The 17,123-nt window shown below is 39.1% G+C and overlaps 1 protein-coding gene across 1 annotated transcript; it reads right to left on the reverse strand.

The window, feature by feature from the left end:
* Nucleotides 1-12,358: 12,358 nt before the first annotated feature.
* Nucleotides 12,359-13,312, reverse strand: Or52ae8 (olfactory receptor family 52 subfamily AE member 8). The gene has a single exon (NM_001000152.1). It carries the CDS (start codon nt 13,310-13,312, stop codon nt 12,359-12,361), a length of 954 nt encoding a protein of 317 aa, NP_001000152.1.
* Between the last annotated feature and the right edge of the window lie 3,811 nt (nt 13,313-17,123).

Raw genomic sequence — 17,123 nt, forward strand, 5'->3', positions numbered from 1 at the left:
AGATTGCCTTTGGCAAGACAGTCATTTTATATTAATCCTGACAAGCCATGAGCATGGGAGGTCTTTCCATCTTCTGAGATCATCTTCAATTTCTTTCTTCAGAAACTTAAAGTTCTCATCATACAGATCTTTCACTTGCTTGGTTAGAGTCACTCCGAGGTATTCACATCTTTTTGTGACAAATGTGAAGGTTGTCCTTTCTCTATTTCTTTCTCAGACTTATTAGTCTTTCAGTAGAGGAAAGTTACTGATTTGTTTGAATTAATTTTATATCCAACCACTTTGCTGAAGGTATCAGGCTTAGTAGTTCTCTGGTGGAACTTTGGGGGTCATTTAAGTATTACTATCATATCATCTGCAAATAGTGATATTTTGACTTCCTACTTTCTAATTGGTATCCATTTGTGTCGATGCCCACACCAACATGGCACCAAGAACCAGGCATAAGCCTGGTTTAATGTGGGATTAAAAAACACACATGAGCAGGTCATTCATGTTAAGAGAGAATGCCAAATCTGTAGCTTTATTCACTGAATATATACCCCAAGTTCACCAGGTGGAAAATTCCTGGAAGCACAGTGGGAAAACCCAGCTTAAGGATTCAGGAACAAAAGACCAAACATTGCCCCAAATTTACTGGGTTGAAATCCAGGAAAACCAGCCTAAGTCACAGGAACAAAGACTGAGAACACAAGACAGGAAGGAAAGGACCAAGGCCCAGCCAGGGAGTTCCTTTGTTAGGAAGAAAAGGCTTCTACATGCATCAGCAGAGCTCAGCAGGAGTCAAACACTGAAGTTTACCCAGGAGGGTCCAACACATTTGACCACCTTTGGTTCTCTGATTGCTCTCACTAGGACTTCCAGTACTATATTGAATAAGTAGAGAGAGAAAGTGGGTCACCTTGTCTGGTCCCTGATTTTAGTGGAATTGCTTCAAGTTTCTCTCCATTTAGTTCGATGTTGGCTATTGGTTTTTGTACTTTACTTTTACTATGTTTAGATATGGGTCTTAAATTCCTGATCTTTCCAAGACTTTTAACATGAAGGGGTGTTGAATGTGGTCAAATGCTTTCTCACCCACTAATGAGATGATCATGTGTTTTTTTTTCTTTTCTTTAAATTTGTTTATATAGTGGATTACGTTGATGGATTTCCATTTATTTAACCTTCCCTGAATCCCTGGGTTGAAGCCTACTTGATGGATGACCTTTTTGACATGTTCCTGGACTCAGTTTGCAAGAATTTTATTGAGTATGCTTGTGTTGATATTCATAAGGGAAATTGGTCTCAAATTCTCTTTCCTTGTTGGATCTTTGTGTGATTTAGTTATAAGAGTAATTGTGGCTTCATAGAAGGAATTTGGTAGTGCTCTGTCTGTTTCTATTTTGTGGAATAATTTAGACAGTATTGGTATTAGGTCTTCCATGAAGGTCTGATAGAATTCTGCACTAAACCAAACTGGTCCTGAGCCTTTTTTGATTGGGAGACTTTAATAACTGCTTCTATTTTTTTAGGAGATATGGGACTGTTTAGATGGTTTATCTCATTCTAATTTAACTATGGTACCTGGTATCTGCCTAGAAAATTATCCATTTCATCCCGTTTTTCCATTTTTGTTGATTATAGATTTTTGTAATAGGACCTTATTTTCTGAATTTCCTCATTGTCTGTTGTTATGTCTCCATTTTCATTTCTGATTATGTCAATTTGGATACTTGGTCTGTGCCCTCTGGTTAGTCTGGCTTAGGGTTTATCTATCTTGTTGATATTCTCAAAGAACCAGCTACTGGTTTTGTTGAATCTTTGTATAGTTCTTTTTATTTGTACTTGGTTGATTTTTGTCCTAAATTTGGGTATTTGTTTTTTTTTTTTTTGTTCTAGAGCTTTTAGGTGTGCTGTCAAGATACTAGTGTATGCTCTCTCCAGTTTCTTTTTAGAGGCACTCGGAGCTTTGACTTTTCCTCTTAGCACTGCTTTCATTGTGTCCCATAAGTTTGTGTATGTTGTGCTTTCATAGTCATTAAATTCTAAAAAGTCTTTCATTTCCTTCTTTATGTCTTCCTTGACCAAGTTTTGATTGAGTAGAGTGTTGTTTGACTTCCATGTATATGTAGGCTTTCTGTCATTTGTTGTTATTGAAGACCAGCCTTAGTCCATGGTGATCCAATAGGATGCTTGACATTACTTAAATTTTGTTTTATCTGTTAAGGCTTGTTTTGCGAAAGATTATACCATGAGATGGTGATAAGAAGATATATTCTTTTGTTTTAGGATGAAATGTTCTATAGATTTCAGTTAAATCCACTTGGTTCATAACTTTTGTTAGTTTCTCTGTGTCTCATTTTAGTTTCTGTTTCCATAATCTGTCCATTGAAAGAATGAGAAGTTGAAGTCTCCCATTATTATTGTATGAGGTATAATGTGTGTTTTGGGCTTTTATAAGGTTTCTTTTATGGATGTAGGTGTAAGCATCCTTGCATTTGGAGCATAAATATTCAGGACTGAGTGTTCATCTTGGTGGGATTTTCCTTTGAGAAATATGAAGTGTCCTTGCTTATATGTTTTGATAACTTTTGGTTCTAAGTTGAATTTATTCTATATTAGAATGGCTACTGCAGCTTATTTCTTGGGACCATTTGCTTGGAAAATTATTTTCCAGTCTTTCGCTCTGAGGTAGTGTCTTTTTTTGTCACGGAGTTGTATTTCCTGTATGCAGCAGAATGCTGGGTCCTCTTTACATATACACTCTCCTAGTCCATGTCTTTTTATTGTGGAATTGAGTCCATTGATGTTGAGAGATATTAAGAAATACTGATTGTTGCTTCCTGTTATTTTCATTGTTAGAGGTGAAATTATGTTTGTCTCTCTTCTTTTGGTTTCTTTGCAAGGAGATTACTTCCTTGCATTTTCTAGGGTGTAGCTTCCCTCTTTTTGTTGGAGTTTTCCATTTTGATCCTTTGTAGGTTTGGATTCGTAGAAAGGTAGTGTGTAAATTTGGCTTTGTCATGGAATATCTTAGTTTTGCCATCAATGTTAATAGAGTTTTGCTGGATATAGTAGCCTGGGAACATTTGTGTTCTCTTAGGGTCTGTATAACATCTGCCTAGGATCTTCTGGCTTTCATAGTCTCTGATGATAAGTCTGGTCTAATTCTGATAGGTCTGCCTTATATGTTACTTGACATTATTCGTATACTGCTTTTAATATTCTTTCTTTGTTTTGTGCATTTGGTGTTTTGACTATTATGTGATGGAAGGAATTTCTTTTCTGGTCCAATCTATTTGGCATTCTGTAGGCCATATGTTTATGGGCATCTCTTTCTTTAGGTTAGTGAAGTTTTCTTCTATAATTTTGTTGAAGATATTCACTGGCTCTTTAAGTTGGGAATCTTCACTCTATTCTATACCTATTATCCTTAGATTTGATCTTCTCATTGTGTACTGGAGTTCCTGGATGTTTTAGGTTAGGAGCTTTCTTGCATTATAAATCTTCTTTGAGGGCGGATCCCGGACCGCAGCAGCTCTCTGCTCCCAAACCCCGTGGGAGAGAGACCTCACCGCCTGATCAAGTGGGCACTCCTGAGGCTGCAGAGCGGAGGAGACCACCAACACTGCCCACCCCTGCCCACATCCCTGGCCCAAGAGGCAACTGTATAAGGCCTCTGGGTTCCCGTAGGGGAGGGCCCGGGAGCGGCAGGACCCCTGCGCCTGAGACACTGCCGGAACCTGAAGGAAACAGACCGGATAAACAGTTCTCTGCACCCAAATCCCGTGGGAGGGAGAGCTGAACCTTCAGAGAGGCGGACACGCCTGGGAAACCAGAAGAGACTGCACTCTGTGCACATCCAGGCGCCAGAGGAAAACACCAAACGCCATCTGGAACCCTGGTGCACGGAGGCTCCTGGAAAGAGCGGCGCAGATCTTCCCGGTTGCTGCCACAGCGGAGAGGACTTAGGCAGTACCCCACGAGCAAACTTGAGCCTTGGAACTGCAGGTAGGACCAACTTTTCCCCTGCAAGAAACCTGCCTGGTGAACTCAGGACACACAGAGGCAAAATTCCTCTAAGGCCGGGCACTTCCTGTGTTTACCGGAAGTCCTACACCGGCGGATCCCGGACCGCAGCAGCTCTCTGCTCCCAAACCCCGTGGGAGAGAGACCTCACCGCCTGATCAGGTGGGCACTCCTGAGGCTGCAGAGCGGAGGAGACCACCAACACTGCCCACCCCTGCCCACATCCCTGGCCCAAGAGGCAACTGTATAAGGCCTCTGGGTTCCCATAGGGGAGGGCCCGGGAGCGGCAGGACCCCTGTGCCTGAGACACTGCCGGAACCTGAAGGAAACAGACCGGATAAACAGTTCTCTGCAACCAAATCCCGTGGGAGGGAGAGCTGAACCTTCAGACAGGCGGACACGCCTGGGAAACCAGAAGAGACTGCACTCTGTGCACATCCAGGCGCCAGAGGAAAACACCAAACGTCATCTAAAACCCTGGTGCACGGAGGCTCCCGGAAGGAGCAGCACAGATTTTCCCGGTTGCTGCCACAGCGGAGAGGACTTAGGCAGTACCCCACGAGCAAACTTGAGCCTTGGAACCACAGGTAGGACCAACTTTTCCCCTGCAAGAAACCTGCCTGGTGAACTCAAGACACAGGCCCACAGGAACAGCTGAAGACCTGTAGAGAGGAAAAACTACACGCCCGAAAGCAGAACACTCTGTCCCCATAACTGGCTGAAAGAAAACAGGAAAACAGGTCTACAGCACTCCTGACACACAGGTTATAGGACAGTCTAGCCACTGTCAGAAATAGCAGAACAAAGTAACACTAGAGATAATCTGATGGCGAGAGGCAAGCGCAGGAACCCAAGCAACAGAAACCAAGACTACATGGCATCATCGGAGCCCAATTCTCCCACCAAAGCAAACACGGAATATCCAAACACACCAGAAAAGCAAGACCTAGTTTCAAAATCATATTTGATCATGATGCTGGAGGACTTCAAGAAAGACATAAAGAACTCCCTTAGAGAACAAGTAGAAGCCTAAAGAGAGGAATCGCAAAAATCCCTGAAAGAATTCCAGGAAAACACAATCAAACAGTTGAAGGAATTAAAAATGGAAATAGAAGCAATCAAGAAAGAACACATGGAAACAACCCTGGACATAGAAAATCAAAAGAAAAGACAAGGAGCTGTAGATACAAGCTTCACCAACAGAATTCAAGAGATGGAAGAGAGAATCTCGGGAGCAGAAGATTCCGTAGAAATCATTGACTCAACTGTCAAAGATAATGTAAAGCGGAAAAAGCTTCTGGTCCAAAACATACAGGAAATCCAGGACTCAATGAGAAGATCAAACCTAAGGATAATAGGTATAGAAGAGAGTGAAGACTCCCAGCTCAAAGGACCAGTAAATATCTTCAACAAAATCATAGAAGAAAACTTCCCTAACCTAAAAAAAGAGATACCCATAGACATACAAGAAGCCTACAGAACTCCAAATAGATTGGACCAGAAAAGAAACACCTCCCGTCACATAATTGTCAAAACACCAAACGCACAAAATAAAGAAAGAATATTAAAAGCAGTAAGGGAAAAAGGTCAAGTAACATATAAAGGCAGACCTATCAGAATCACACCAGACTTTTCGCCAGAAACTATGAAGGCCAGAAGATCCTGGACAGATGTCATACAGACCCTAAGAGAACACAAATGCCAGCCCAGGTTACTGTATCCTGCAAAACTCTCAATTAACATAGATGGAGAAACCAAGGTATTCCATGACAAAACCAAATTTACACAATATCTTTCTACAAGTCCAGCACTACAAAGGATAATAAAGGGTAAAGCCCAACATAAGGAGGCAAGCTATACCCTAGAAGCAAGAAACTAATCATCTTGGCAATAAAACAAAGAGAATGAAAGCACACAAACATAACCTCACTTCCAAATATGAATATAACGGGAAGCAATAATCACTATTCCTTAATATCTCTCAATATCAATGGCCTCAACTCCCCAATAAAAAGACATAGATTAACAAACTGGATACACAACGAGGACCCTGCATTCTGCTGCCTACAGGAAACACACCTCAGAGACAAAGACAGACATTACCTCAGAGTGAAAGGCTGGAAAACAATTTTCCAAGCAAATGGTCAGAAGAAGCAAGCTGGAGTAGCCATTCTAATATCAAATAAAATCAATTTTCAACTAAAAGTCATCAAAAAAGATAAGGAAGGACACTTCATATTCATCAAAGGAAAAATCCACCAAGATGAACTCTCAATCCTAAATATCTATGCCCCAAATACAAGGGCACCTACATATGTAAAAGAAACCTTACTAAAGCTCAAAACACACATTGCACCTCACACAATAATAGTGGGAGATTTCAACACCCCACTCTCATCAATGGACAGATCATGGAAACAGAAATTAAACAGAGATGTAGACAGACTAAGAGAAGTCATGAGCCAAATGGACTTAACGGATATTTATAGAACATTCTATCCTAAAGCAAAAGGATATACCTTCTTCTCAGCTCCTCATGGTACTTTCTCCAAAATTGACCATATAATTGGTCAAAAAACGGGCCTCAACAGGTACAGAAAGATAGACATAATCCCATGCGTGCTATCAGACCACCACGGCCTAAAACTGGTCTTCAATAACAATAAGGGAAGAATGCCCACATATACGTGGAAATTGAACAATGCTCTACTCAATGATAACCTGGTCAAGGAAGAAATAAAGAAAGAAATTAAAAACTTTTTAGAATTTAATGAAAATGAAGGTACAACATACCCAAACTTATGGGACACAATGAAAGCTGTGCTAAGAGGAAAACTCATAGCGCTGAGTGCCTGCAGAAAGAAACAGGAAAGAGCATATGTCAGCAGCTTGACAGCACACCTAAAAGCTCTAGAACAAAAAGAAGCAAATACACCCAGGAGGAGTAGAAGGCAGGAAATAATCAAACTCAGAGCTGAAATCAACCAAGTAGAAACAAAAAGGACCATAGAAAGAATCAACAGAACCAAAAGTTGGTTCTTTGAGAAAATCAACAAGATAGATAAACCCTTAGCCAGACTAACGAGAGGACACAGAGAGTGCGTCCAAATTAACAAAATCAGAAATGAAAAGGGAGACATAACTACAGATTCAGAGGAAATTCAAAAAATCATCAGATCTTACTATAAAAACCTATATTCAACAAAACTTGAAAATCTTCAGGAAATGGACAATTTCCTAGACAGATACCAGGTATCGAAGTTAAATCAGGAACAGATAAACCAGTTAAACAACCCCATAACTCTTAAGGAAATAGAAGCAGTCATTAAAGGTCTCCCAACCAAAAAGAGCCCAGGTCCAGACGGGTTTAGTCCAGAATTCTATCAAACCTTCATAGAAGACATTGAACTGCCTGAGGATCCAGCTATACCTCTCTTGGGCATATACCCAAAAGATGCCTCAACATATAAAAGAGACACGTGCTCCACTATGTTCATCGCAGCCTTATTTATAATAGCCAGAAACTGGAAAGAACCCAGATGCCCTTCAACAGAGGAATGGATACAGAAAATGTGGTACATCTACACAATGGAATATTACTCAGCTATCAAAAACAACGAGTTTATGAAATTCGTAGGCAAATGGTTGGAACTGGAAAATATCATCCTGAGTGAGCTAACCCACTCACAGAAAGACATACATGGTATGCACTCATTGATAAGTGGCTATTAGCCCAAATGCTTGAATTACCCTAGATCCCTAGAACAAAGGAAACTCAAGACGGATGATCAAAATGTGAATGCTTCACTCCTTCTTTAAATGAGGAAAAAGAATACCCTTGGCAGGGAAGGGAGAGGCAAAGATTAAAACAGAGACTGAAGGAACACCCATTCAGAGCCTGCCCCACAGGTGGCCCATACATATACAGCCACCCAATTAGACAAGATGGATGAAGCAAAGAAGTGCAGACTGACAGGAGCCGGATGTAGATCGCTCCTGAGAGACACAGCCAGAATACAGCAAATACAGAGGCGAATACCAGCAGCAAACCACTGAACTGAGAATAGGTCCCCCGTTGAAGGAATCAGAGAAAGAACTGGAAGAGCTTGAAGGTGCTCGAGACCCCAAAAGTACAACAATGTCAAGCAACCAGAGCTTCCAGGGACTAAGCCACTACCTAAAGACTATACATGGACTGACCCTGGACTCTGTCCCCATAGGTAGCAATGAATATCCTAGTAAGAGCACCAGTGGAAGGGGAAGCCCTGGGTCCTGCTAAGACTGAACCCCCAGTGAACTAGACTATGCGGGGAGGGTGGCAATGGGGGGAGGTTTGGGAAGGGAACACCCACAAGGAAGGGGAGGGGGGAGGGTGATGTCTGTCCGGAAACCGGGAAAGGGAATAACACTTGAAATGTATATAAGAAATACTCAAGATAATAAAAAAAAATAAAAAAAAAATAAATCTTCTTTGAAGGTTGTGTCAATGTTTTCTATGGTCTTCTGCCCCTGAGATTCTCTCTACTATCTCTTGTAGTCTGTTAGTGATGCTTGTGCCTATGCCTTCTGATCTCTTTCCTAGGTTTTCTATCTCCAGGGTTGTCTCTCTTTGTGATTTCTTTATTGTTTCTATTTCTGTTTTTAAATCCTGGATGGTTTTATTCAATTCCTTCACCAGTTTGCTTGGTTTTCCTGTAATTCTTTAAGGGATTTTTGTGTTTCCTCTTTAAGTACTTCTACTTACTTTACCTGTGTTGTCCTGTATTTCTTTAAGGGAGTTATTTATTTCCTTCTTAAAGTCCTCTATCATCATCATGAGATGGGATTTTAAATTCAAATTTTGCTTTTCTGGTGTGTTGGAATATCCAATATTTGCTTTGGTGGGAGAAGTGGGTTCTGATGATGCCAAGTAGTCTTGTTTTCTGTTGCTTAGGTTCCTGTGCTTGTCTCTTGCCGTCTGGTTATCTCTGGTGTTAGCTGGTCTTGTTGTTTCTGACAGTGGCTTGACCCTCTTATAAGTCTGTGTCTAAGCTCTCCTGGACACTAGCTTTCTCCAAGCAGGATCTGGGTACAAAGAACTGTGTCACTTGGTCTGCTCTGGGTTCAGGTGGAAACCAGAAAGATCCTGTCCTCAGATCCAGTGTCCAGAGGGCTCCAGGTGGGTTCCTCCTGGGCCAGGAATATGAGCAGAAGTGGTGGTCTTCCCTGTGTTCTCAGGATTTTCTGAACTTCTGAGAGTCCAGTTGTCTCCCTCATAGGATTTGGGTATAGAGAGCTATGGGACTGCGTCAACTTCTGGTGCAGTCAAAAACTGGGATGATCCTGTCTCAGACTGCTCCTGTCCCAGACTGCTCCTGGGTTCCTGTGTCCTGAAGGCTCTAGCAGGTCTCTTGGAGCAGAAGTGGAGGTCTTACCTCTGCTCTCAGGTGTGTCAGTGCTCCTGGAGACTGGCTTTCAGCTCTGGGTGTAGGTGGAGACCTGAAGGATCCTGTCCCTGACTGCTCCTAGCTTCTTGTGTCCAGAGGGCTCCAGGTGAGTTCATCTTGGGCCAGGAATGTCAGCAGAAGTGGTGGTTGTCCCTGTGCTCTCAGGATTGTCTATGCTTTTGTGAATCCTGTTCTCTCTCCACAGGATCTGGGTATAGCTAGCTGTGGGACCAGGTCAGCTCCAGGCACTGGTAGACACCAGAAACTCATTTGTCTTTTTGAGACCTCTTTTTGCTCTTTGTAATTGAGTTTGCATTAGAAATTCCAAGATAATTTTATTATTTATAATTAACCATTTAATTGTACACTTAGGTATCATAAAGAAAAATAGAATGATACATAATGCAAATTATTATAATTGACCCTAGAATCTAGAATATTATAGATAAATTTTTTCACCACAGGTATTTCTCCTGCTTTGTTCTTATTGGGGGATTTAAATGTCAGTGTGTATGTATATGCATGTTCATATGTGTAATTATCAGCCCCTGTGTATCACAGAACATCAGAGGATGTTGGGTTTCTGCACTTTCCTACAACTTTGTTTGAAACAGGCTCTCTTGCTGCTTACTAGTGTGTACATCAATCTATCAGGTCTACAAGAATCTAGACATTCTCCTATGACCACCTCTTATTTTTCCATAGAAGTGCTAGAAACAGATATACATAGGACTCACATGCTCTCATTTTAGCAAGAATTTTACCTATGTAACTATATCACCATGACCCCTACGTTTTACTTTTATTTTTAGTTCTTTGAGAACTCATACAATGTGTTTTGATAATATTTAGCCCCTTACCAAAACTCCTTCCAGATCCATACCCATTCAATATTATTCTTTTTTTTAATTTTAAACCCATCAAGTACAGTTTGTGCTGTGCAGATACTCTTAGATATATGGCCTTCCACCAGAGCATGGTTACCCTTCTGAGGACCAAATCATTATGAAGACTGACTCTTTTTTTCTTGAAACTATTAATTCTTGAACACTCCTTACCTATGAATTAATCAACATTTTAAAATATAACTGACCTTTCCCCCTTAAACATTCAGGTTTATTCATCTTACTTTACATATGAGTATTTTGCCTACATGTATGTTTATTCACCACATGTGCATGATGCCCTCCAATAAGAGTATCAGATTCTCTGACATTGAAATTGCCAATGATTGTGTGCCATTATGTATATGTTGGGGATTGAAACTGGTTCTACTGTGAGATCAACAAGTGCTCTTAACTCCCGAGTCCATAATTCAACAAGGTTTTATTCATTTGCCCAGGCTGCCCTTTGAGCACACTGTGTAACCCAAACATACCTTGAACTTGTAAACCTCCTATTACATACTCCCAAATAGCTGTATGATAGGTTCCAATTTCATAAGTTATTTTATGCTACATTTATCATATATTCTTTGTAAATTTCTTATGGGATTTTCAGATTAGCATGTTCAATTGATTGAATTAATTACTACATAATGCAAAATTGTAGAGCATTCATTTATGCCACATCTGTCTCAAACATTATGAAATTATTATTTAGGGAAATCAGAACTTCTTTTCACTACTTTTCTTTTTTACCACATTGATTCTCAAAGCTTTGATTAGGGAAAATGGGAATTCTTTAAGGGACAAAGAGTTGAGTCTAATTATAAATGCACAGAATGTGTGTCCTTCCTTAGTAGGACATACATGTTGTTCATTTTATGTTTCAAAATAGTTTCATAAAACATTTAAAAATAAGACTGGAATTTTCAAAGGAGGGGAGTTCTTCCTACAGATTACAGAGTTTGTATTGTATTTTATATGCTCTGAAAATGTGCCTGTCTTTTCAGGTATACTTAGATAATTCTTTTTTACTGTGGCTGTCCTTATAGTTCAATATTTACTACCACATTTAAAACATGTTTTTACATACTAGTTTATTAATTTTTCCATTTCTCCTTTTTGTGTTTTTTAGGACTTTTGCATATTTTTAAAATTTAGCATTTGGATACCATTTATAACCCTTAAAATAGTTAATGATTGCTCTGGTATTATTAACAAACAGATAAAAATCACCAAGTGTACATTCATACAGCACTACAGTGTAACACAGGAGGTTCTGTATGATGGAGCTCCTCTCTCTCTTCTATTACAGCATTGATGATGTTCATCCTCCATTTCCTTATCTTACTGATAGCTTGTGACTAGGACTGCGTTGTATAATGTGTTGCATGCTAAATAAAGTAGTAAAATCAAACCTTTACTCTGGCTTAGTCTATTTTTATTTTATTTCTAACTAAACCTGGATCCATACATTTGAAATATATAGTTTCTTATATCAGAAAGCTGTTTATGTCAATTATGCAGAAAACATTCAGCTTCAGGTCTGCTTGTCTCCTGTCATTTCAACTTGACTATGATTATTTGTATTACCTATCTTTATGCTTTGTAGTAAATATTTAAAACATTTCTTTTCTGGTAAAGTAAAGAACATCATTAGATTTGGAAATTTTTCAATTTTAATTTTTGGTGTTAAGGATGGAAGTAATGATTTCAGTGCCGTGTATATATTGGCAGGAAAGTTCTCATAGAGAAGTGAATATTACTTTAGAGAAGTTCAGATATAGTAATAGTATGCAAAGCAGAGGGTTCTAAATCAATTTAAGCTAAAGTTGTGAAATTTGTGAAATAAATTATACAATTCTATAAATATTTTATGTAAAATATAGTTGAGAATTAGTGGCATATAAATTGTAAAATAAGTCCTTTAGCAATATTAGTTAAATAAAATTAAAATTTGAAAACAGAAGTTAAGTATTGTTGATGTACCCTGGCTGCATAAAACATAATCTGCTAAAATGAGGCTTTTGGTAATGTTTACTTTTCAGGAAATTTCTTGTGTGTAAAGAAAAGATCTATCACTCGATCACGAATCTGTTTGGTCTTGACACCATACACCACTGGATTAACGGCAGAAGGTACTAAAAGGTACATGCTTGCAAAAATGATGTGAACACTTGGAGGGACCTTCTTTCCAATTCGGTGAGATAGGAAGCTAAACAGTGCAGGCGTATAGGAGACAAGGATAGTGCAGACATGCGCAGCACATGTACCCAGGGCTTTAGAGCGGGCATTCTGGGACGACAGACGGAACACTGACTGGAGGATTTTTACGTAAGATGTTGCTATGAGTCCTAGGTCCACTGTTATCACAGAAAGGGCCACAGAGATTCCATATGCTCTGTTAATGAGAGTGTTGCCACTTGCCAATTTCACCACAGCCATGTGCTCACAGTAGGCATGAGGGATGACATATTTTGTATAGTAAGGCAGCCTCTTAATGAGAACAGGACATGGCAAAACCATGAGCATACCTCTTATCAGGCCAACTAGACCTAGTTTAGTCACCATAGACGTTGTCAGGATTGATGCATAATGAAGAGGGACACAAATGGCCACAAAGCGATCAAATGCCATGGCTACTAGGATGGCTGATTCCATGATGCACAGAGTGTGGATAAAATACATTTGAGTTAGACAGGCATCAAAGTTGATCCAATGTGCGTCAAACCAGAAGATGGCAAGCATCTTCAGAGCTGCAGAAGAGGCAAGACACATGTCATTCGTTGCCAGCATGCAAAGGAAGAAATACATAGGCTGGTGGAGACTTGGCTCTAACTTGATAGTAGCAATGATTATGCTGTTCCCCAGCAGGGTCAGGACAAACAGGAGACAGACAGGGATGCCAATCCAGCAGTGAACATTTTCCAATCCAGGTATACCAACCAAGAAAAAAGATGCAATGTGTTCATGAGTAACATTTTCTACCATGTTAAAATCCAACTCGCTGTATATTTGGCAGAAAATACAGAGGGTAATATTCTATAAACAGAAAATAGTATTGTAAATTCTCCCATGGTCCAGGTTCACTTGAAAATACTTTACAAGACTTAACCAGACGTCTGAAAATACTAAAATAAATAGCTTTATGCTTTAAGGTTTAGCATTTCAAACTGAAAAGGCAGAATGTTTCTTCATTACTTTTTCTGAGCTTCAAAGGTGGCTTCCATTCCAGTCATTTTCCTCATGTAGTTCTAGATCTGTAATAAGATAGTGTATGTTATTGTCAATACTTGTTCTTTTCTTCTCAAGAAACAAAATCAAGTATGGGAATGATATGAAAACACTCACAAATAACCATTATTTAACAGATATAGGAATATTCTGTCATTTTAAAATCATCATTTTTTCCTGAGTACAACCAAACACTTAGTCATTCTAATAGGATCTGATAAAAATAAAGAATATAAATTGTAGAGATAAATCCTTCACCATTTTTAATAATAAACTAGAGCACATTGCATACTGCCAAAGAAAAATCATAGATATTTCCATTTGCATGACTCTTCAAGTGTATAAATAGAAAAAAAAAAAAAACCCTTGAGCAGAAGAGGTTGCTGGACAGGGGCTTCACACACAAATGTGGGAGGCAAAGTGAAGTTGGTTGTTTCAGAGTTGCTTTTCCTGAGTGTGGCAGTAGAGACCCGGCTCAATGGAATAATTACTGTGGATCTGCAGTTTAGAGACTACCTTACTTATATAAGGATCCACTCACTCGAAACTGTCCTATTTGAACATTTTCATAGATCTTTTTTCAAAAAATACCAATGTTCTCTTACAAGTTCTATTTGTCAAGATTAAGTCTTTAAAGCGAAGGGTTTGTGGGCAGGTGAATGCAAGCACACAAAATGAAGAAATAGACTACAAGCAAAACATTTAAAATTGTTGCATGTGGCCTCATGATTTGGAAATACACTCTTGGAGAGGCACAGGTCTGTGGGCTGAACCCTTCCTCGATTGCAGCTGCCCTCCCTGCCTAGTGATAGGAAGGCTCAATTGCTCACCAATTCAGGGTTTTCATATCAGCACCAAACCTAGAATCTTAGGATTTCTCCTCTCACTTTTCTTTAGTGTTTACAATTATCCTGAATCATTCGCTTGGAATCCAGCTTCAATCTTGTGCCCAAATTTTGGACCATTATCTGAACCCTTCATGACACAGTCTTATAGAGATATTCTTCAGCAAAGGTTTTCTTTCCCTAAAGTCTAAATACGACTTTGGAAGAGACAATATTTTTTCTTCTCATCACAAATTGCTATTCTATGGTGATGCAAATATATTTCTAAAGTATTCTTAACAAAAAACAAAATTGTTTCTGTTATTGAGGGAAATTTATAGATTAAATTTTTACCAGTAAGCTATAATTTAGGGTTGGACTTCCTTTGCACCACTGAAGATTGTAGCCTTAGGGATAATATATTAAGGCAAAATATGAACATTAAACTTTCAATTACAGAAGGGTTTAATATGTTTACCAAACATCTGCTATTTGTAAGACTTCTCTCGGGAGAGGCACTAAGCAAAGTTTTATTCTTGATCTGATTCAGAAAGAATTATCCTTTTAAAAGGCCAGTTGGAGCTTGCAAGACAGGATGTAAGCTAAAAGTTGTAACTGTAAGATCACCTAGAATTTAGCAAAGGAACTTTCTAAAAGTATATAAATTCTTCCTGTTTGTTAAAATCTTAACGTTTCCTTTTCAGTAAATTTACTTTCATGAAGTTTGCCTTGAAAAAAGAGGGAAATTTACTGTACCAGAATGTTCTCGGCTGAGTCTAGGAGGCAGAGACTTGCACACAACACTAGAAGTGAGATCTGCTTATCCCTTTGGCCCATAGATAACCTCTCTGTCCCAGGTCACTTTGAATGGCACACCTTGCAGTATAGGCTTCAGCATGCAGGAAGTTGTCAGGAAATTCTGACCTCTAATATCTGGTGACAGAATTTTCATCTTTCTAGACTCAGAAAATACTGGGTTGTTTCACAGAGCCTGAGCTGTAGCATGACTTGGTTCTGAAGCTCTGGGCACAGTCTATTGCCTAAAACTCATACCCGGAAAACAGATGACTCACATGAAAGACTGTGGAATTTGATGTAGCTTTCTTTTAAATACTGCTTATTTTATCTTATTTGTTATGAAAACACACATTCAGATACTATAAAATCAACTCATTTTAATGCCACCATTTGTGCCTGGTATCATTCTCTTTCATCAATAATTAAGTACAAAAGGAATTTTTAAAATTCTCATAAAGGCACAATAAATTCTTACAGAACAGAATTTCTACCATCTTCCTCAGCCTCAGAAGCATTTAAAAATTGTGTTCGACCTCATGTCTGAACCACCTGTCTTTCCACAGATACAATTTACTCAAAGATATTTCAATCTCTGTTCACTACACTTTCCTCCCTAAACTGAGTTTTGTCCACATTATTTTAACAATGATTTAAACAACTAAATATACTCCTGCAACAAAATTGTCTAAATTCTTCCTCAAGCAGTAAAACATCCCATAATATTTCCAAAATATTTCAATACCAAATTGAATTAATAAAATTCCCAGTTCTTAAATCTAGAAAAGGAATACCAATGGAATCTGTATGGATCTTCCTTCCCCATTTGCATTTTATCTCCTTATCTCTAACATTGTCTTATATTCTATGAGGCCAGGTTGCTTCATGCAGGGGAGAGCATGAGATCATGTTGCTGGTCATGGCTGCTAATGTGTTAGTCCAATGCTCAGGAGGCCCATCATATTCAGAGGTAGAGGAGACCTTTGGGAGATGAAATATTAAGGTGGAAAGAGGTTTGGGACAGCCTGAAACACACAGCAATGCAAGGTCCCTGAGCACTGCCATGTCAATCCTGCACACTTCACAGATATGGTCTAGTTTGAGAGTTTGTCCTCTCCTGAGCACAAACTTTAGTGTCTACTGAGACAACTCACATAACTGAATGGAAACAAATGTGGTCTCTGGAGAAGTCTGTGGAAAGATTAAGAATAAGTCAAGTTAGCTCTGGAATTCTTTTTACTATATATTTTATGCTGTTTGAGAATTTCATAAATAAGGTGTTCTTATCAAATCCAAGCCCCTAGGGCTTCTCAATCGGTTCTTCCCTAATTTGACCTTTTTACCCTACCAACACCATGTACTTTATTTATAAATCCACAGAATCCATTTAGTATTGTCTGTCTGTGCATTGATGTAAGACAATCTTCTAGAACATTGCCTCTCTTAGATCACATCTCTGAAGGAAACTGATCCCACTTAGACAGGAGTGATATTGCTTGGGCCTCTACCTCATCCATGCTGAAACACTCAATGATTTGATTTTCTGCAGGTTTTACAAGGTTTCTCAACCACTGTGAGTTCACCTAGGCTGTAGCCATAGTGTTGCCAAAATACAGTTTTACTACTCATGTCCACTGTCTATTTTTCTTTTTAGTGTGATGGTATTCTTTGGTATTTATTCATGAATTAAAATTTTCAGAGTCACACAGTAATCACTATCACAATGAGATGATCTTCCAACAGAGGACAGAAATATCTTCTAACATATTTACCTTTCCCCTCAGTGAACACTAAGTTGTTCGTCTGTCTATGCTCTCAGCGATGAGAACAGATGGCTTTGTCACACAGCTCCAGTACTGTGTCCTCGAATCTGGAAGAATGTGTTCTAGTTCAGCAATTCAAGTGTCCGGGTTGGGTCTGTTCTTTACCTCCCAGCATCTTTTTATGCC

This window comes from Rattus norvegicus, chromosome 1 (genome assembly GCF_036323735.1).
Source record: "Rattus norvegicus strain BN/NHsdMcwi chromosome 1, GRCr8, whole genome shotgun sequence".
Classification (NCBI taxonomy): domain Eukaryota; kingdom Metazoa; phylum Chordata; class Mammalia; order Rodentia; family Muridae; genus Rattus; species Rattus norvegicus.